General features: G+C 39.0%; 1 protein-coding gene across 1 annotated transcript in view; it reads right to left on the bottom strand.

The window, feature by feature from the left end:
• The window catches only part of IARS2 (isoleucyl-tRNA synthetase 2, mitochondrial), a 65558-nt gene extending 46125 nt beyond the window's left edge, over positions 1-19433 (bottom strand). Inside the window, exons 1-4 of the mRNA XM_046679619.1 lie at positions 19066-19433; positions 17689-17811; positions 1394-1553; positions 30-178 (exon numbers count right to left, since the gene is read on the bottom strand). Coding sequence (XP_046535575.1) covers positions 30-178; positions 1394-1553; positions 17689-17811; positions 19066-19332 — 699 coding nt within the window. The 5' untranslated portion in view covers positions 19333-19433. The remainder of the gene's footprint in view (positions 1-29; positions 179-1393; positions 1554-17688; positions 17812-19065) is intronic.
• Positions 19434-21665: the final 2232 nt, after the last annotated feature.

The following is a 21665-nucleotide window of genomic DNA, read 5'->3' as shown; positions in this document are numbered from 1 at the left end:
ATACTCAAAGGAAAAAAATACTTTATTACCTTATCATACATTTGGTAGAAAATTCTCAACTGTCTGGCTTCATAGCTTCCATCAAATGTACAGTAGCAATTATTCCAATCTGCCATTATTCCCCAACGAATAAATGCTGATTTCTGTTTCTCAATTGCTGCTTTAGCAAATGATCTAGCTAAAAAAGAAAAAAAGGAAAGGAAAACTTTGGAAACCAACTAATTCAAATTCTGAAACATGATTTAGCATATATCTCTCTAAATGCAGGTATTGTATACAATTTAGACTACAAATTTATTTAAGAAGAAAATTAATTTGAAAGTTAAAGGTATTCAGAAGATACCTACAACAAATTCTAAAATTAATTAAAATTTCAAAAGTTCAAATTTTGTTACCTTCTTCTGTATTTCTCTGACTTTATGCAATGACCTTGTATTTATAAAAAATAAACTGGAAAAATTATTCTTCATATTTTTTAATTTAAGAAAAGGTCAGAAAATAGTTCTCATTTCATTATACATGCAAAAAGTTAATTGTACATCTAATCTAAGCCAATAATAATAAGACATTTCACAGGAAGTAAAAATCTTCACAATCATATCCAAATATACAATAGTTTAACATATAGGACTAGAAGATTCCTCCCTGATCCAATTTATTGAAGTAAAGGATCAAATAAGAGATTAATTTAAAAAATGGGCAGGGGCCCACCCCGTGGCAGAGTAGTTAAGTTCATGAGCTCCACTGCAGCGGTCCAGGGTTTCACCGGTTCAGATCCTGGGCTCAGACATGGCACCGCTCATGAAGCCATGCTGAGGCGGCATCCCACATAGCACAACCAGAGGGACCCACAACTAAAAATACACAACTATGTACCAGGAGGCTTTGGGGAGAAAAAATTTTTTTAAAAATCTTTAAAAAATAAGTAAGCAAACATATTAATATGTATTTTATATATATAATATAGGAGTATATATATGTAAGGATGAAGTATGGAATTAGCATATATATATATTAATAAAAAATATATATTTTAGAATGTACTATTGGTTAGTACTTAAAATAGGTCAACAAGCCCTAACCAAGAAAGTAAATAAAAAATTGACCAAAATAATAATTTCAGAAAATATGATGCCAAAAGAATTGAAAAATGTAAATTGGAAATGCTCACAAATCTTTCCTTCAATCTCTGAACATAAGATCTCACAAAAGTCAACTAAACAAAATCTGAATTTCCTGTGACACAAAGTAGTTTCCAACAGATCTTATTACAACCAAAAGATAAGAACAAAACACAAAAAAACACCAGCAGGTCTTCTTGATAAAGCCCTGACTTCCTCCAAGAACCAGTGTTTATGAATATCATCTTAAAGCAGAAACAGAGCTTATTTACCTTTCTCTCTGATTTCCACAGCTGAAAGATTCTGAGCTTTTCCACCAAGTTCTGATAATACTTTTAGTTCAATGGGTAACCCATGACAATCCCAACCTGGCACAAAATGTATTTTGGAACCTCTCATCATATGGAATCGATTGGCTATATCTTTCAAAATCTGCAAAGATAAAATGATAATCATCATTCATACATAAAGCATGTGGCCTACCATTTATATTCTGTTAATATCATTTAAAGCACTAAGAAAGCCCAGTTTTCAAAGAATTTATATATTGGGCCAGCCCAGTGGTACAGCAGTTAAGTGCACACGTTCCACTTTGGCAGCCTGGGGTTCGCCAGTTCCGATCCCAGGCGCACACACCACACCGCTTGGCATGCAATGCTGTGGTAGGCATCCCACATATAAAGTAGAGGAAGACAGGCATGGATGTTAGCTGAAGGCCAGTCTTCCTCAGCAAAAAGAGGAGAATTGGCAGCAGTCAGCTCAGGGCTAATCTTCCCCAAAAAGAAAAAAAAAGAATTTATATAAAATAACCTATTAAATCTACTAATTCAAGTTCTACATAAACACAAGAGTAACAGATATTTAATTTTTCAAATGCCATTACACACCCCCCCAGAAGGAAATCCAAGAAGATTTCAAAGTGAAAAACATTATACCCAAAATAATTTGTCTGTAAGGTTTAGATATGCAAATAAGCAGACCATACTGTATTTTTTAAGAAATCATTTGAACTTTCTAAAAATCAGAGTACAAATGAATCAATTACAAATTTGCGTTACTCATAAAAAAATTATTAATGTGAATAACTTAATATTATTTATATTTAGCTAAGAAATATTTTAGAACCAATGCAGAATTTATAATGTACTCAGAGTATGGAATACCATGGTTAACTCTTTCTGTCATGCTAACACCCATATTAAAACGGCAGACCTCTTCACTCACTATAGTTCCAAACTGTTTACCTTTCCTCATTTTAGATACTAGGGGGCAGCAGAGCCTTTTAAAAAAGAGAGATGTAAAAGGACAACACACTTCTAAATACTCTATGGATCAAAAAGGGATTCCCAGAGAAAATAAAAAAATACAATGAACTGAATAAAAATGGAAATACAACAGGTTAAGATTTGTGGAACATAAGCTACAACAGAGCTGACACAAATTTATAGCAGCAGAATGCATACATTAGAAAAAAGGAAAAGTCTGATCAGTAATGTAAAATCTCAAGAAACTAGAAAAAGAACAAATAAACTCAAAGCAAGCAGAAGCAAGGAAATAACAAAAAGCAGAAATCAGTGAAATTAAAAAGAGAAAAATCAACGAAACAGAGTTAGACTTCAGGCATGACAGTACAAGAAACTACATGGATCCATTTCTCAGTAAAACTGGTGAAAATAACAAAATCCAATCATTCAAATCCTCTAGAAATGGTCCTAAAGGCATAGAGCAAATGAAAAAATATCTACACAAGAAAAATTCTAGAAAAATTTGGTAATAAAAATGAGAACCAAGACCACTCCTTCCCCCAAGCCTGCCAGCTCAGCGAGGCAGGTCCCACTCTGACTCAGCCAACATCATAGGGCTCCTCCTGCCTCCAGCTCCCGGCTCCCACATGGAGGGCTATCTTCCTTAGGAAGGGCAGGACGTAAGCATTTATGATCCCACCTCACCTCCCTGTTGCTGAGGCTAAGTTGTGGGCAAGTGCAGTCAAAAGGTAGGTACTCCCTTCCTCCACTCAGCCTCCACTCACAGAACAGAAACTCTACTTTGGAAGTGCGTCTGCTGGGAATACTGGGTCTGCAATCACCCTTGTCCAGGGTCATAAATGATGGTGCCACCCTAGGAAAGGCAATTCAGAGATCTCAGGCTACTGACCCTCCTCATGAGGGCTCAGCTCCTAAAGTGGGGGTGTCTCAGACAGAAGCGTACAGTTATCCCTACTCCCAGCTCCAGAGCCCTGGCTGGGAAATTTCACATGAGGGGAGAAGCAGGCAGTAAAACAAATAGCTCTTAGTCTCTTCCCCACAAAAAAGAAGTTCATGCCTAAAAGGGCTCTCAAAAACACCAGAGGTTGTGGGGAAAGGCAATTGGGAGAAGTTGGAAGATTCAAGATGATACAGGCTAAACTCTAGGCCAGCTGGTTTTCAGGAGAAAAACAAAAGAGACAGCTGGGAGGAGCCCTCCCAGGATCAGAACAAAAATCAAACACTGACCTCAGAGAAGCAATACTTCAAAGAACCCCAAATTTGATTGGATTAGTCTACAGAACAGTGTATGCCCCAGGGCATTGTTGAGAACAGTAGAGCAAACAGCAGGAAATTTTCAGAACAAAATAAATGGGTGCTGCCAGGGAAAGAGAGGATGCCAGCCCTGCCAAAACCAATGTCATCTCAGGGTGACCAAGCATACCCAAAGCTGCTCCTCCCTGAGAAGTAACATCAGAGGCTTACCACAACAAAAATGGGAAGGGGCGGGATCAGACGTCATGAAAACAATGCAGCCAGTCACTATACATATAAACAAGCAAATTGCAATGAAAAGCTGGGGGAGTGGGGTGAAGGTGGTGGAGAGACCAGTATACAGATTTATTTCAATCTATTACTAAAACACCCAATTTATAACAAGAAGAAATTACAGGACATAAAGAAATACAAAAGGACGGCCTATCCACTGGAAAACAAGCAGGCAACAGAAACTATCTATGAGACCAACCAAATGTCAGACTAACAGAAAAAGATTTCAAAATAGCCATTATAAATAGGTGTAAAGAACTTAAAGGAAACTATGATTAAAGAGGTAAAGGAAAATAAGATGACAATGTCACATCAAATAGAAAATATCGAGATAGAAATTAGTAAAAAAAAAAGTATAATAGCTGAAATGAAAAATTTCATTTGAATGAAAACAATTTCAATTTCATTTGACGAGCTCAACAGTGCACATAAACTGGCAGAAGAAATAAGCAGTGAACTTGAATACAGATCAACAGAGATTACACAAAGCAAGAAAACAGAGAGGAAAATGATGAGAGCCTCACAGAAATGTGGGACATGCATATTCAGCATACCAACATACTGGAGAATAATTTAATATACCAATATAATAAGAGGAATGGGATTTTCAGAGGACAGGAGAGAAGGAAGCTGAAACAACACACCAAGAAATAACAGTTGATAATTTTTCGGATTTACTAAAAAACACTAACCTATGCATCCAAAAAGCTCACTTAACTCCAAGAAGAATAAACAAAAGAGATCCAAACCAAGAAACATCATAGCAAAAATGCTGGAAGTGCGAGACAAGGAGGAAACCTAGAAAGCAGCAAGAGAAAAAGAACTCATCGTATACAAGAGAACTCCAACATGACTAATAGCTGACTTCTCAGCAGAAACAATGGAAGGCAAAGGGCAGTGGAATCACATATGTAAAGTGCTCAAAGAAAAATGTCAGCCAAGAATCCTATATCCATCAAAGTGATGTTGCAAAAATGCAAGCCAAATAAATCCATTCCTTTATTAAAAGAGAGAGAATTTGTTGCTAGCAGAGCAATCTTACATAAAAGAATAGAAAAGGAAGTTCTTCAGGCTGAAAGCAAGTGAGTACAGTTCACTCGCTTTCAAAGTAGTTCAAAGCAGTCACTTGCTTTCAAAGTAGTTCAAAACCACAGGAAAAAACAAAGAGGACTGCTAAAGGTAATTAAATATTTATAAATGACAGTAATAAATGCATATTTACTATTCTACTTTCTTCTCCTAACTGGTGTAAAAAATAAATATATAAAATAATACGTATATGGTGTGTTGTTGAGTGTATAACATATAGAAAGGTAACATATTTGCCAATAATAGCATAAAGGAAACAGCTATGAGAGATGCCGTACTGGGATAAGAAAATGACTACAGATGGTAAAGGAATAATTATAACAATGTACTGTGGGGTTTGTAACATTAATAGATGCAACATGTGTAACAAAACCACAAGAAGAGGGAGAAAGGAACAGAACTATATAGGAGCAACATTTCTATATCTCACTAAAATTAAGCTAATAGAAATCTGAAATTGATTCTGACAAGCTGTGAGGTATATGCAAGCCTTAGAGCAACCACAAAACAATAATGAAAAACATAGTGAAACAGTAATTAAAGAAATTTAAATGAGAGACGTCACACAGACAGTGGAGTAGGAGACCATCTATCCGTCCCCTCACAAAGAACAACAATTAGATACTATCCACGAATGAAAATAGCTCTGGGAGAGTTCTGGAGCCCACTTAAGAATCTTCAGCAACACAGTGGAACAGAAACCTGAGAATAACCACACAAGAAGGGTGGGAAAAACAGTTTCCTTTTCCCTGCATCATCCCACCACCCAGGCCTCATTTCTCAGCACCAAGAGGGTGTTCCTTGGCCTGAGAAGTTCCCCACTCCAGGAAAAGGAGCACAGGGTGAATGATCACAATAACAGTAGAGGACTTCAGTACCCCATTTTCACCAATGGACAGATCATCTAGACAGAAAATCAATAAGGAAACACTGGACTTAAACTCTACTTTAGACCAAATAGACCTAACAGACATATGCAGAACATTCTATCCAACAGCAGCAGAATACACGTTCTTCTCAAGCGCACATGGAACACTGTCCAGGATAGATGATATATTTATTAGTCCACAAAACAAGTCCAAACAAAGGTAGGAAGACTGAAACCATACCAAGAATCTTTTCTGACCGTGATAATATGAAACTAGAAATTAAAAATACGGAGAAAGCTGGAAAATTTACAAATAAGTGGAAAGCAAACAACACATTTCTGAAAAATCCAGTAAGTCAAAGAAGAAATAAAAAAAGAAACAAAAAATATCTTGAAACAAACAAAAATAGAAACACAACATACCAAAACCTATAGGGGGCAGAGACTGCATGGCAACGACCTGAACCACTGGATTGCACGGGCTCTAGCCATGGCTGAGAGTGGCCAGACACCTCAGGTCTGAGTGCTCCTGCTGCAGTACCTGCACGCCTGGATGCAAGTAGGCCCCACTGAGGGGGACACCACTGCCTGGTGGGTGGAGGTTCACAAAGGATTAGTGATCTACGTGCTTTTTCAAGGGAGCCAATAAAGAATTTCTTGCCAAAATGTGCAATACACTATTAAATATGAAATTAGGTAAGACTGAAAATAGCAAGCACATCTCTACATTGGATCTACTGGTAACATTCTTATCATCCCTCAAGCCATCCATGCTGGGGGAGTAAAAGGAAGAAACACGCAGTATCACTCTAACTCTGGGAAACAAGCAGGGTTAGAACTTTACTCCCAATTTGTAACTCTGTGGAAAAGAATAAGCTGCTAACAGCAAATGTGCTGAAGCTGGGGTTTTGGTGGAACGTGGCACTTACAGGAACAGGCAGGTGTTAAAGCTGAATACAAATGCACCATACACACACTCAACTGAGTTTTATAAAATTAACAGTTTCTACAGTTGTTTTCTGGTATAAATTGATCTAGACTATAATTAAGATTTTCTTCTCCTTTGTGTTGAATACATTCATCTGCAGCATTTTTTGACATGAAAATCCTGGGTCCCATCCATAACTGCAACTGCTAATTGGGTGATCATGCCAAGTCACTCAGACTCTGGATCTCAGTCACATTTCACCCTGCTTTCCCCTACACTTCCACTCAAAAATCTGAAAAATGCTTTCTACTCACCTCACGGTCATTACAGAAATGTTCTAAGAGAGCTGTATTTACATATTTTGCAATAAAGAGTTTTGAGTAATCAAAAGAAATATATTTCTTATACCCTCAAATGTATGTAATATGTAATAAAATAGTTATTTGTATTAAAGTTAGGTAAAATCTAGCATAAACCAATTATAATCTTGTCAATTTTCTTTTAATATTTCCGTTTTCCATATTTTGAAGGAATGAACGTGTGATTTACTATTCTTTTTGATAATATCTATGAAAATATAATATAGAAATGTTACTGTACATTACAGTACCTCTTTCCAAGGACATCCAAGTGCTTTAAACTATTTTAAGAATCTTTAGTTGATAAAGCAACAAAGTATAGGGGATTAAAAGTTGCTTTTATTTTTTTTTTTCAGTTTTTTACCAAAACAATCTACGTTTCACTTTCTGTGTTTGGTTTTTAAGAGTTACCACCTCATTAAACTAGTGTTAGTTCATAAATATTTTAGGAAGTTCCTTCTCGTTGAATTCGATTGCTATGAAAGAAGAAAAAGGGAAGCTTTCCACTGGAATTATATGAAAACAAGCTGACTTGTCCATTCATTTCCATGTTACCTACTTAATGCCTTGGAGCCAGTGTCACTTTTTCTAATAGTGAATGCGATGGACTAGATGCCTGTGTCCCCACAAATTCACATGTTAAAGCCCTAACTCCCATAGTGATAGTATTTGGAGATAGGGCCTCAATAGCAAAAAAAGCAAATAATTCAATTAAAAACGGGCAAAGAACCTGAACACAGATTTTTCCAAAGAAGACATACAAGTGGCCAACAAGTACATAACAATGTGCTCAACATCACTAATCATAAGGAAATGGAAATCAAAACCACGATGAGATATCACCTCTCACCTGTTAAAATGGCCATTATGAAAAAGACAAGAAACTGGGGCTGGCCCAGAGGCACAGTGGTTAAGTTCACGTGTTCCACTTTGGAAGCCCAGGGTTCACAGGTTCAGATCCCAGGCATGGACCTAGCACCATTCATCAAGCCACGCTATGGCGGCATCCCACATAAACTAGAGGAAGACTGGCACAGATGTTAGCTCACTGATAATCTTTCTGAAGCAAAAAGAGGAGGATTGGCAATAGATGTTGGCTCAGGGCCAATCTTCCTCACAAAAAAAAGAATAAAGAAAAGAAATAATAAGTGTTGGTGAGGAAGTGGAGAAAAGGGAACCCTGGTACACTTTCGGTGGAAACGTAAATTGGTACACCCACTATGGAAAACAGTATGGAGGCTCCTCAAAAAATTAAAAATAAGAACTGCCATATGATCTAGCAATTCTACCTCTGGGTATTTATCTGAAGGAAATAAAAACACTACCTCAAAAAGATATATGCACCCCTATGTTCACTGCAGCATTACCTACAACAGCCAAGACACAGAAACAACCTAAATGTCCATCAATGGATGAATAAAGAAAGTGTGACGCAATAATATACATGCATATTATTCAGGCACAAAAAAGAAGGAAATCCTGCCATTTTAAACTACATGGATGGGGGGCAGCCCCGTGGCTGAGTGGTTAAGTTTGTGCGCTCTGCTTCCACGGCCCAGGGTTTTGCTGGTTCGGATCCTGGGCACAGACATGGAACTGCTCGTCAGGCCATGGTGAGGTGGCACCCCACATGCCACAACTAGAAGGACCCACAACTAAAATATACAACTATGTTGTGGGGGGCGGTTTGGGGAGAAAAAGCAGAAAGGAAAAAAAAAGAAGATTGGCAACAGTTAGCTCAGGTGCCAATCTTTAAGAAAAAATAAACTACATGGATGGAACTTGAGAGCATTATGCTAAGTGAAGTAAGTCACTCAAATAAGTACTCTCAAAACTCAGCTTAGGGGCCAGCCCAGTGGCACAGTAGTTAAGTTCACACATTCCACTTCAGTGGCCCGTGGTTCACCAGTTCAGATCCTGGGTGCAGACATGGCACCCCTTGTCAAGTCATGTTGTGGCAGGTGTCCCATGTATAAAGTAGAGGCAGATGGGCACAGATGTTAGCTCAGGGCCAGGCCAGTCTTCCTGAGCAAAAAGAGAAGAATTGGTGGCAGATGTTAGCTCAGGGCTAATCTTCCTTAAAAAAAAAAAAAAAAAACGAAAACACTCAGCTTAAAGGGAGACCTTCTCTGATACTAAAGTCAAAAAATTATTCTAAAATGTATATACACAGGCAAAGAAACCAAAATAGCTAAAGCAATGTTAAAAAACAATAAAATAGGAAGAATCTGACTACCCAATTGCAAGACTTATTCTGTAGCTATAGTAATCAAAGTCGTGGTATCGATAGAAAGACAAACACACAGATCAATGGAACAGAACAGACAATCCAGAAATAGACCCCACAAATTTGCTCAACTGATTTTTGCCAGTGATACAAAAGCAATTCATTAGGGAAAAGCTAGCCTTTTCAACAATGTTTCTAGAGCAAGTAGACATCCATAAAGAAAAAAATAAACCTCAACCTCAGTCTCACATCTCGCATAAAAATACACTCAAAATGGATCAAAGATTTCAAAATAAAATGTAAAACTTAAAGAAAAAATAAAGGAGGAAATCTTCAGGATCTAAAGCTAGGCAAAGAGTTCTTAGACATGACACTAAAAGCATGATTCATAAAAGGAAAAACTGATAAGTTGAACTTCATCAAAATTAAAAACTTTTACTCTACAATATACACCCTGTTAAGAGGACGATAAGATAAGCTACAGACTAGGAGAAAGAGCTGCAAACTGAATATCTGACAGAGATTTAGTATCTAGAATATATAAAGAACACTCAAAACCTAACAGTAAAAAAAAAATCCAATTATAAAAACGGCAAAAGATATAAAGAGACATTTCACCAAAGAGGCTCAAATGATGACAAATAAATACACGAAAAGATGTTCAACATCATTAGCCATTAGGGAAATGCAAACTAAAACCACAATGAGATATCACTACACACCTATCAGAAAGGCTAAAATAAAAAATAGTGACAATACCAATGCTGCTGACAGGATGCAGAGAACCAGATCACTCATACATTGTTGGGAGGAATGTAAAATGGTACTGCCACCATAGAAACCAGTTCAGCATTTTCTCAAAAAACTGAACGTGCAACTACCATATGACCCAGCAACTGCAGTCCTGAGCATTTACCCCAGAGAAATGAAAACTTACATTCACACAAAAACCTGTATATGAATGTTTAGAGCAGCTTTATTCATAACAGCCAAAAGGTGGAAACAAGCCAGATGTTCTTCAAGAGGTGGATGGTTAAACAAGCTGTTGTCCATCCATGCCATGGAATAGCATACAGCAATAAGAAAGCAATGAACTACTGTTACACTCAACAACTTGGATGAGTCTCAGGGGAATTACGCTGAGTGAAAAAAATGTCTCTCACCTCAAGGTCTTTGCACTTGGCTCTACTTACCCCAAATATCCCCAGAGCTCACTCCGTTGCTTCCTTGAAGACTTTATACAAATGTCACCTTTTCAGTGAGGAAGATATCCTAGACCAATTTAAGGAAATTGCAGTTTGCCCAACTGACCCTCCCTATTGCTATTCCCTGTTTTTATTTTCCTCCCCAGCACTTATCACTATTGTCTTAGTCCATTTGGGCTGCTATAACAGAATAGCATAAATTGGGTGGCTTAAACAACATAAATTTATTTCTCACAGTTCTGGAGGCTGTGGAGTCCAAGATCAAGGTGCCAGCAGATTCGATATCTGGTAAGGGCCACTTTCTGGTCCATAGGCCATCACCTTCTCACTGTAACCTCACAAGGCATAAGGTGACAAGGAAGCTCTCTGGGGTCTCTTTAATAAGGGCACTAATCCCATTGATGAGGGCTCTGCCCTCATGACCTAATCACCTCTAAAGGCCCCATCTCCAAGTACCATCACATTAAGAATGAGGTTTCAACTTCAGGGTGGCGTCAGCATCATGGTGGAGTGAGCTTTCCCAGTAATCTCTCCCCTCCAACATACAATGAAAGACATTCATACTCCAACAGAGGACATCCAAACACAACACAAAAAATGTCAGAGAGACCCATGGAGCCATATGATGCAGGGTGGAGAGGCTGGAGCTCCCCTTGGAGGAGGGGGAAGAGGGTAAGGGAAAACTTCACTCTCTCCCCTAAAGACAGTGATCTAGGACAGGCACGGCCTCTGAGAGGGAAGGAACAGTGGAGGGGATGTTTGTTTGCAGGAACATCCAGGATCCCCGAAGGCCCTTGCAGCCTAGAGGGAAGCCCTCTACTGGGGTGAAAGCTTTCACGGAAGGTGACCTTATCAAGCCAACACCCCAGGAGAGCAGATAATGAGAGCAGAGGGAGAAAACCGCAAGAGCACACAAGAGAAAGCACCCCTCCCCGCTCCCGCCCAGCACCAGCTCCAAAGCCTGGGATCTCGGCTGAAGGCAGAGGGTTCAGAACATGCAGCTATTAACAACCACCCAGTGGCGACAGGCAGTAACTGAGACCAAATAACACAAGGATGTGGAAAAATGGAGCCACTCTCTCTAGCAATATCAAACATTAAATTAGATCTCCCGACCAGAGAGAAAATGACAAGTACTCACCAATCAGTCCTGAGGACACAGAAATATGTAATCTAAATGACAAAGACTTCAAAATAGCTATCAAAAAACTCAATGAGTTAAAAGAGAATGTAGAGAAACAATTCAATGAGTTAAGGAGCTACTTCACAAAAAAGATTGAAACTATAAAGAAGAGTCAATCAGAAATATTAGAGCTGAAAGACACAATGGAAGACATAAAGCAAAATATGGATTCCCTGAACGCTGGAGCAGACATCATAGAGCAGCATATCAGCATAATCAAAGATAAACAAGTCGAAATACTCCAGATAGAGGAGGAGAGAGAACTAAGACTAGAAAGAAATGAAGAAAGTCTCAGAGGAATATCCGACTCAATTAAGAAATGCAACATAAGAATTATAGGTATTCAAGAAGGAGAAGAGAGGGAGAATGGAGCAGAAAGCTTGTTCAAAGAAATAATAGCAGAGAACTTTCCAAACCTAGGGACAGGGATAGAAATCCATGTGGAAGAAGCTACCAGATCTCCTAAATATGTCAATGTAAAAACACCTACTGCAAGGCATATAGTAGGGAAACTGGCAAAAGAGAATGACAAAGAGAGAATACTAAGGGCAGCCAGGCAGAAGAAAATAACCTACAAAGGAACCCCTATCAGGCTTTTGCAGATTTCTCTGCAGAAACCTTACAGTCTAGGGCAGATTGGAATGACATATCCAAATCTTTGAAGGACAAAAACTTTCAGCCAAGAATACTCTATCCAGCGAAAATATCCTTCAGATATGATGGAGAAATAAAAACTTTCCCAGACATAAGCTAAAGGAGCTCATAGCCACAAGACGCCCCCCCTACAAGAAATCCTCAAGAAGGCCCTCATACCTGGGGAAAAAAAAGGGAGAGAGCGGTTACAAAGCACGGAGTAAGGAGATAAATAGGTAGACAGAATCAGACCAGGATAGCAAATACTCAAGTATAGCATTAAAGACAAAGGGAAGGAAAACATCAAAAACAAAATAGTCTTGTCTTTTTAACCACAAACTTCTAACACAAGATGGAATAAGATGCGAGAAAAACAATTTAGGAGGGGAAGAGGAAAGGGACTGAGTTGGTTTAGTTTAAGGAAATTAGAGGCCATGAGAAAAGGGACTATCTTATCCATGAGATTTTTCAGTACAAACCTCATGGTAACCACTAAACAAAAAAGAACACAGACACAAATAACAACGAGAAAACAAAGAAACAGAACATAAAAAACTACGTAACTCGATTGGTAGACCAGAATACACAGGACGAGAAACAAAGGAAATGCAGGAGAACCGGAAAAGAAGTGATAAAATGACAGCATAAACCCCTCACATATCAATAATCACCCTAAACGTAAATGGATTGAATTCTCCAATAAAAAGACAGAGTGGCAAGATGGATTAAAGAACAAGACCCAACAATATGCTGCCTCCAGGAAACACATCTCAGCTCCAATAACAAACACAGGCTCATAGTAAAGGGATGGAAGATGATACTCCAAGCTAATGGCAAACAAAAGAAAGCAGGTGTCACAAAACTTATATCAGACAAAGTAGACTTCAAGATGAGACAGGTAAAGAGAAACAAAGAGGGGCAGTATATAATGATCAAAGGGACACTCCATCAAGAAGAAATAACACTTATAAATATCTATGCACCCAAAACAGGAGCACCAAAGTACATAAAGCAACTATTAACAAACCTAAAAGGAGATATTAATAATAACACAATAATAGTAGGGGACCTCAACATTCCAGTCATATCAATGGGTAAATCATCCAGACAGAAAATCAACAAGGAAACAGTGGAATTAAGTGAAAAGCTAGACCAGCTGGACTTAACAGACATATATAGAACACTCCATCCAAAAGCAGCAGAATATACGTTCTTCTCAAGTGCGCACAGAACATTCTCAAGGATGGACAATATGTTTGGAAACAAGGCAAGCCTCAATAAACTAATGAAAATTGAAATAATAACAAGCACGTTTTCCAATCACAATGCTATAAAGCTAGAAATTAATTACAAGAAAAAAGCTGAGAAAGGGACAAAGATGTGGAGACTAAACAACATGCTATTGAACAAGCAATGGATCATTGAAGAAATTAAAGGAGAAATCAAAAAATATCTGGAGACAAATGAAAATAAAAACATACCATACCAACTCATATGGGATGCAGCAAAAGCCATATAAAGAGGGAAATTCACTGCAATACAGGCTCACCTTAATGAACAAGAAAAATCCCAAGTAAGCAATCTTAAACTACAACTAATTGAATTAGAAAAAGAAGAACAAACAAAGCCCAAAGTCAGCAGAAGGAGAGAAATAATAAAAGTCAGAGCAGAAATAAATGCTATTGAAACAAAAAAAGCAGTAGAAAGGATCAATGAAACAAAGAGCTGGTTCTTTGAGAAGATAAATAAAATTGACAAACCCCTAGCCAGACTTACAAAGAAAAAAAGAGAGAAAGTTCAGATAAATAAAATTAGAAATGAAAGAGGAGAAATAACAACGGATACCACAGAAATACAACGGGTTATAAGAGAATACTACGAAAATCTGCATGCCAACAAAATGGACAAGATACAGGAAATTGATAAATTCTTAGATTCTTACAACCTCCCAAAGCTGAATCAAGAAGAAACAGATAATCTGAATATACCAATCACAAGGAAAGAGATTGAAACAGGAATCAAAAGCATCCCAAAAAATAAAAGCCTAGGACCAGATGGCTTCCCTGGGGAACTCTACCAAACTTTCAAAGAGGATTTAATACCTATCCCTCTCAAGCTATTCCAAAAAATTAGGGCAGATGGAACACTTCCTAACACATTCTATGAGGCCAACATCACTCTGATACCAAAGCCTGACGAAGACAGCACGAAAAAGGAGAACTACAGGCCAATATCACTGATGAACATAGATGCAAAAATTCTCAACAAAATTTCGGCAACCCGAATTCAGCAATTCATCAAAAGGATCATACATCACAATCAAGTGGGATTCATACCAGGGACAGAGTGATGGTTCAACATCCACAAATCAATCAACGTGATACACCACATCAACAAATCGAGGAATAAAAACCACATGATCATCTCAATAGATGCAGAGAAAGCATTTGACAAGATCCAACAGCCATTTATGATAAAAACTCTTAACAAAATGGGGATAGAAGGAAATTACCTCAACATAATAAAGGCTATATATGACAAACCCACAGCCAACATCATACTCAGTGGGCAAAAACTGAACGCCATCCCTCTGAGAAGAGGAACAAAACAAGGATTTCCACTATCACCAGTTTTATTCAACATAGTACTGGAGGTTTTGGCCAGAGAGATTAGGAAAGAGAAAGGAATAAAAGGAATCCAAACAGGGAGTGAAGAAGTGAAACTCTCGCTGTGTGCAGACAACATGATCTTATACGTAGAAAACCCTACAGAATCCATCAGAAAACTATTAGAAATAATTAACAACTACAGTAAAGTTGCGGGGTACAAAATCAACTTACAAAAATCAGCTGCATCCTGTACTCTAATAACGAACTCACAGAAAGAGAACTCAAGAATACAACTCCATTTAAAATTGCAACAAAAAGAATAAAGTACCTAGGAATAAATTTAACTAAGGAGGTGAAGGACTCATAAAATGAAAACTATAAGACATCATTGAAAGAAATAGATAATGACATAAAGAGATGGAAAGAGATTCCATGCAAACGGATTGGAAGAATAAACACAGTTAAAATGTCCACACTACCCAAAGTAATCTACAGCTTTAATGCAATCCCTATTAGAATCCCAATGACATTCTTCACAGAAATAGGACAAAGGATCCTAAAATTCACATGGGGCAACTAAAGACCCCAAATTGCTAAAGCAATACTGAGAAAAAAGAACAAAGCTGGAGGCATCACAATCCCTGACTTTAAAATGTACTACAAAGCTTAGTGATCAAAATAGCATGATACTGGTACAAAAAGAGGCACACAGATCAATGGAATAGAACTGAAAGTCCAGAAATAAAACCACACATACATGGTCAGCTAATCTTCAACAAAGGTGCCAAGAACATACGACACAAGAACAAGAAAACATAGTCTCTTCAATAAATGGTTTTGGGAAAACTGGACAGCAACACGCAAAAAGAATGAAAGTAGACCATTATCTCCCACCATACACAAAAATAAACTCAAAATGGATCAAAGACTTGAAGATAAGTCCTGAAACCATAAAACTCCTGGAAGATAATATGGGTAGTACACTCTTTGACATAGAACTTAAAAGGATTTTTTCGAATACCATGTCTTCTCAGACAAGGGAAACAAAAGAAAAAATAAACAAGCGGGAGTTCATCAGACTAAAGAGCTTCTGCAAGGCCAAAGAAACTAGGAGGAAAACAAAAAGACAACCCACCAATTGGGAGAAAATATTTGCAAATCACATCTTCAATAAGGGGTTAATCTCCAAAATATATAAGGAACTCACACAACTGAACAACAAAAAACAAACAGCCCAATCAAAAAAAGAGCAGAGGAGATGAACAGACATTTTTCCAAAGAAGATATACAGATGGCCAATAAACACATGAAAAGATGTTCAACATCACTAATCGTCAGGGAAATGCAAATCAAAACTACACTAAGATCCCACCTTACATCTGTTAAAATGTTTATAATCACTAAGACTAAAAATAACAAATGTTGGAGAGGGTGTGGATAGAAGGGAACCCTCATACCCTGCTGGTAGGAATGCAAACTGGTGCAGCCACTATGGAAAACAGTATGGCGACGCCTCAAAAAACTAAAAATAGAAATACCATATGACCCAGCTATCCCACTACTGGGTATCCACCCAAACAACTTGAAATCAACAATCCTAAGTAACATATGTACCCCTGTGTTCATTGCAGCACTATTCACAATAGCCAAGACACGGAAACAATCCAAGTGCCCGCAGACTGATGATTAGATAAAGAAAATGTGGTGTATATATATACAATGGAATATTACTTAGCCAGGAAAAAAGATAAAATCATCTCATTTGCAACAACACGGATGGACCTGGAAGGAATTATGCTAAGCAAAATAAGCCAGACGGAGAAAGACAAACAGCAGATAATTTCACACATATGTGGAATATAAACAACTCATGGACAAAGAAAACAGTTCAGTGGTTACCAGGGGAAGGGGGGTAGCGGATAGCCACATGGGGTAAAGGGGAGCATTTATGCGGTGACAGACAAGAAATAATGTACAAGTGAAATTTCACAATGATGTAAACTATTATGAACTCAAACAAAAAAAAAGAATAAGGTTTCAACAGATGAATTTGCGCGGTGTGGGGTGGACAGGGGACTGACACACAACAAATAGTCTACAGCAACTATCCAACATATTACATATTTTATATATGTGCATGGGTGTGCGTATTTATATATGTAGCAATTATTTTTATTTTGTTCATTGCTATTACCAGTGTTTAGAACAATTCCTGGCACATACTAGGTGCTCAATAATTATTTACCGAATAAAATGATATTTACTGGAGCTGGCCCAGTGGTGTAGCAGTTAAGTTTGCGCACTGTGCTTTGGCGGCCCAGGGTTTGCAGGTTCAGACCCCAGGCACAGACCTAGCACCCCTCATCAAGCCACAGTGTGGCAGCACCCCACATAAAACAGAGGAAGACTGGAAACAGATGTTAGCTCAGGGCCAATCTTCCTCACAAAAAAAGAAAAGAAATTTACTAATGTAAAATAGCAATAAGCTCAAAGCAAATGCCAGTGATGTTGTTTTTCAGAGTACTAAAACTGTTTATTGCTGCTTTCTTTTAAGACATTTTAGTTTAACTGCCAATGCAAATTCACATAATTCTCATAAAATTAGAATACACTCTTTTGTGAATCGTATTTAAATAAGATTCCCCTTAAATCGTATAAGCTAAATTATAATTACCTTATTTAAAGCATGTCCAACATGAGGGTCACCGTTTGCATAAGGAGGTCCATCATGAAGACAAAATTCTGTCTTTACTTTTCTTTCTCTTTGCCATGAGTAAAGTTCTGAAAATCCACATTTCTGTTTAAAAAGAACAATAATGTCTGAACATCACACATACTCCTGAATCTTACCATAAATAACAGCCAGCGCTTGCTTATTTCTTATCCCCTTCCAATGTATTCAAGTCTGAAACACAAATGGTGAGGTTTCTAAAATGCACACCTGACAGCTCATCTCTTAAAACTTTCCAACAGATCCCCATAGACTTCAGATTAAAGTCTAAGCTCTTCATACCCATACAGGACCCTACAAGGGTTTAGGACCACTAAATTCTTGGGCAGTCTCTCAGCACTGTCCACCCTCCACTCTTCAGTCCAGCCATGCCGAAGGACCTACAGATTGCCCACACTCACATCTTATTCTTGAGATCCCTGGGTCTCAATACTTGCTCTTCTCTAAATCTAGAACCACACTCACTGCGGTCCCACTCCCCTTCCCTCACCTCCATGTGACCTTGGCTAAGTCACTATGCCCTTACCACTGATTCCTTCATTTGAAAAAATGCTAACATCCAACTCACAGAGCTGGTGTGAAGATTAAATGAGAAAACATTAGGAACTGTCGCAGTTCCTGACTGACAGAAGGTAATGGATAAAATACTTTCAAGAATTATACGGCCAAAACAGGTTTAAGAGTCTAGAACTCCGATAACTGTCAAAAGAATATTTAGGCTAAGCATATTTATCTTAACCAATATATCCTGAACATCGGGGATTTTAAAGGCTTTCGAATTACAGAAACTAACAAATGAATCTCTACCCTCAGGAATTTCAGTCTAATACAAGAGACGGACGCAAAGTTTGGGAAGAGGACTCGGAGAAGCATCTTTACGTTTTCCTTCAAAGAAGTCACAATTCCAACGAAGGCCTTACTGATACCACGAAGGTGAGTTTCCTCATAATCGACTTTTTATTTATATGTGTACATGTTAATTTACTTCTTACAAGCCACTGAAAAAGAATCCAAATTCGACTTGTTTTGCCTAAGCTAAAAATGGGACTTATATTCGATAGATGCTGCTATCTGAGCATCGCTAGTTTCCCCAACATTCCGCTCTGGAACTACCCGTGAGGGACTTAAGTTTTCAGCCAATAACACCTGTGGGAACCGGATGATTTCCACTGATCGGGTCACAACACCCCCGGCCGAAGGCGGCCCGGAGCCTGTGGCCCTGAGCCACCCGGCCGGGCTGTGGGTCGCCGGGCGTGGCCCCCGGGGGTCGGGCCTCCCTCTCGAGGCCCCGCTGCGCGCCGCGCCGAGGCGGGGCCGTACCTGCTGGATCTCCAGCTCCGTGTCGGGCTGCTGGCGGCCCAGCAGCTTCATGGGGAAGCTGGTCTGCGGCAGCAGCACGGTGTCCCGGTATCTGCCATCGGTCGAGTTCTGCAGCTGGTTACTGGCCCCGGTGACTGACCGCACCAAAAGCCTCCTCGCCGTCCCTCGCCACCCTGGGAGACAAGGAAGGCGGGGCGGCCCACACAAATTCCGGGCCGCGACCACGGCCGCAGCCCCTGGCCCGCGAGGGCGCAGCCCCCAACGCATGGTGAGCCAACCCCAGGCTTTCGGTGATCGGCGGGTTCTCGGTTCCCGCCTGGGCTTTTAGTAGCAGAGACCCCAGGGAACCTCCGCGACCCCGGAGTGCGCACGCGCGCAGGGCGCGGAAGGGGCGGGGCGCAGGGTCGTCCCTGCGGCAGCGAGGACAGATCCACCTCCGGGTCTTGGCTGCGGCCGCCGCGGGGCGGGGCTGGCCCCGAGGGGCGGGGAAAGGCGTGGCCGGCGCCTTAGGGCTCAGCTTTCAATCACAGCGCCCTGCCTTTTTAAAAAATATATATTTTATTTAATCCAATATATCCAAGATATTATCACTTCAACATGTAATTAATATAAAATTATAAATAAGATATTTTACATCTTTCTCTTCATACTAAGTATTGGCAATTTGGTATGTATATTAAGTATGCAGCACGTCTCAGTTTGGACTAGTAACTTGCCAAGTGCTCAACGACCACACGGGGCTAATGGCTACTTTAGTGGGCAGCACTGCCTGAGCGAGGACAAAGTTCAGCGCCAATATCATACATCAATCTAATTATTTTTCAGAGTCCCAATATCCCCCTTATGTCCCAGATAGTCTACTGTGTAGGGCAACTTCTGCTCCGGTTAATGACAGATTCTGCTTTATTTGATTGTCCAGGTCATAGTAGTTCACAATTCTTACCTTTTCATTGTAAAGTGTACCTCTCGGGAATGGCCTTCCTAATAATAAGACACGAAGTGTAGAAGATTTGGTTTACATAAATAAAAAGACTGACAGATTTTCGACAAAATTGAAACGAAAATTTTATGTGTTAAAAGTTACCACAAAGACAGAAGGCAAGAGGTAAATAGGAAGCATTTGATTGATGTCAACTTTTCACCAGGCGCTGTCCCCAGCGCTTTACCTGTCCTAACTCATTTAATCTTTAAATCCCATCAAGATACAGCATGCCAAAACAACCCTACGAGGTGAGTTGGATACTATGATTATTCCCATTTTACAGATAAGGCAACTGAGGCACATAAAGTTAAGTGACTTGACCAAGATCACACAACTAAGAAGTAGCAGAGCTGGGATGCAAATCCAGGCAGTTGGGCTCTGGTGCCCGTGTGCACAATCGACACTACACTGTGCGAGAAAACATTTGCAACACATTTAAAAAAATCAATATCCAGAATGCATAAAGAGCTGCTACAAATCAAGAAGATAAACATCAACGACCCAATAGAAAAAAGGGCATAGGATAAGAACAGGCAATTGATGGAGAAATGGAAACAGCCAATAAATATATAAAAAGATACTCAACTTTAAAAGTTATCAAAGACAGATAGTTGAAACAAGGTACCATTTCCATCCAACAGAGTAGAGCAAATGTAATGTAAAATTGGTACTGCCTTTTGGAAAGGCAATTTGGCAATATCCGACACCACTGAAAATGCGTTGCACTTTTGACCTGCAGTTCCGCGTCTGGGAATCCATCCTACAGCCCTGGTCTCACAGGAGCACAAAGATGGACAGACAGAGCTCTCCTAACCGACCTCCATGTAAGTTCTTGCTGAATTGAGTGGCGCTTTCTGTTTCCCCATAAAACCTGTGCTGAGATCCCTGAGCCCTCTGGACAGAAGGGTACTCTCCAGGGGACCTGCACATTTCTCTACCCACCTGTTGAGCTTACCGTCAGTGTGTTTATCCTTAAACTTATTCACGCCAGTTGTACTTGTTATGTAATTATACAATTGAATTATAAAAATTACAAAAACCAATGTATGGTTAAAATAGTAAATTTTATTAAATATTTTTTACCACAATAAAACAAATGGCCTGACTTAACTTGCAGAGTTATTATGACAATCAAAGGAGCTTGTACAGTAAAAGCCTTCTCAAACTAGAACTCCACGTCTTAGTGGTAGCCATTTATTGATATTGCTCTCTGGTGAGTTTTTTTTAAAATAGAAATTATTGTTTGTTTCTAATTGTGAAAGCTTGGGAATTACAGAAGAGCACACAGAAACAAAAATTGTTCACTAACTACTCTCTTTCTCCTCCAAACCAGTGTTTTTTTTTTAATGCAAAGTTAATTGCTTTTATGAAAACTAAGCAGAAAGTCCTGAAGAATCCACTAAAGGCAAGTCTCTAAAAAATAAAAACAAACAGCTGTTGAATTAGGTGAAGCTAAAACAAGTGTGAAATAGTGGGGAAAATATCATAAAAATTTATAAGGATTCCACGCTTAAAGTTTTCATAAGTGTCTAAACCCCAAAACTAGATGGTGCATCATGGCGTTATTGGGAGAGAGAAAGCAAAATTCCAACCCCAGGACACATGCTCTAAGAAAAGG

Source organism: Equus quagga, chromosome 12 (genome assembly GCF_021613505.1).
Source record: "Equus quagga isolate Etosha38 chromosome 12, UCLA_HA_Equagga_1.0, whole genome shotgun sequence".
NCBI lineage: Eukaryota > Metazoa > Chordata > Mammalia > Perissodactyla > Equidae > Equus > Equus quagga.
The sequence above is the reverse complement of the archived record's forward strand: the minus strand, read 5'-3'. Positions and strand labels throughout refer to the sequence as shown.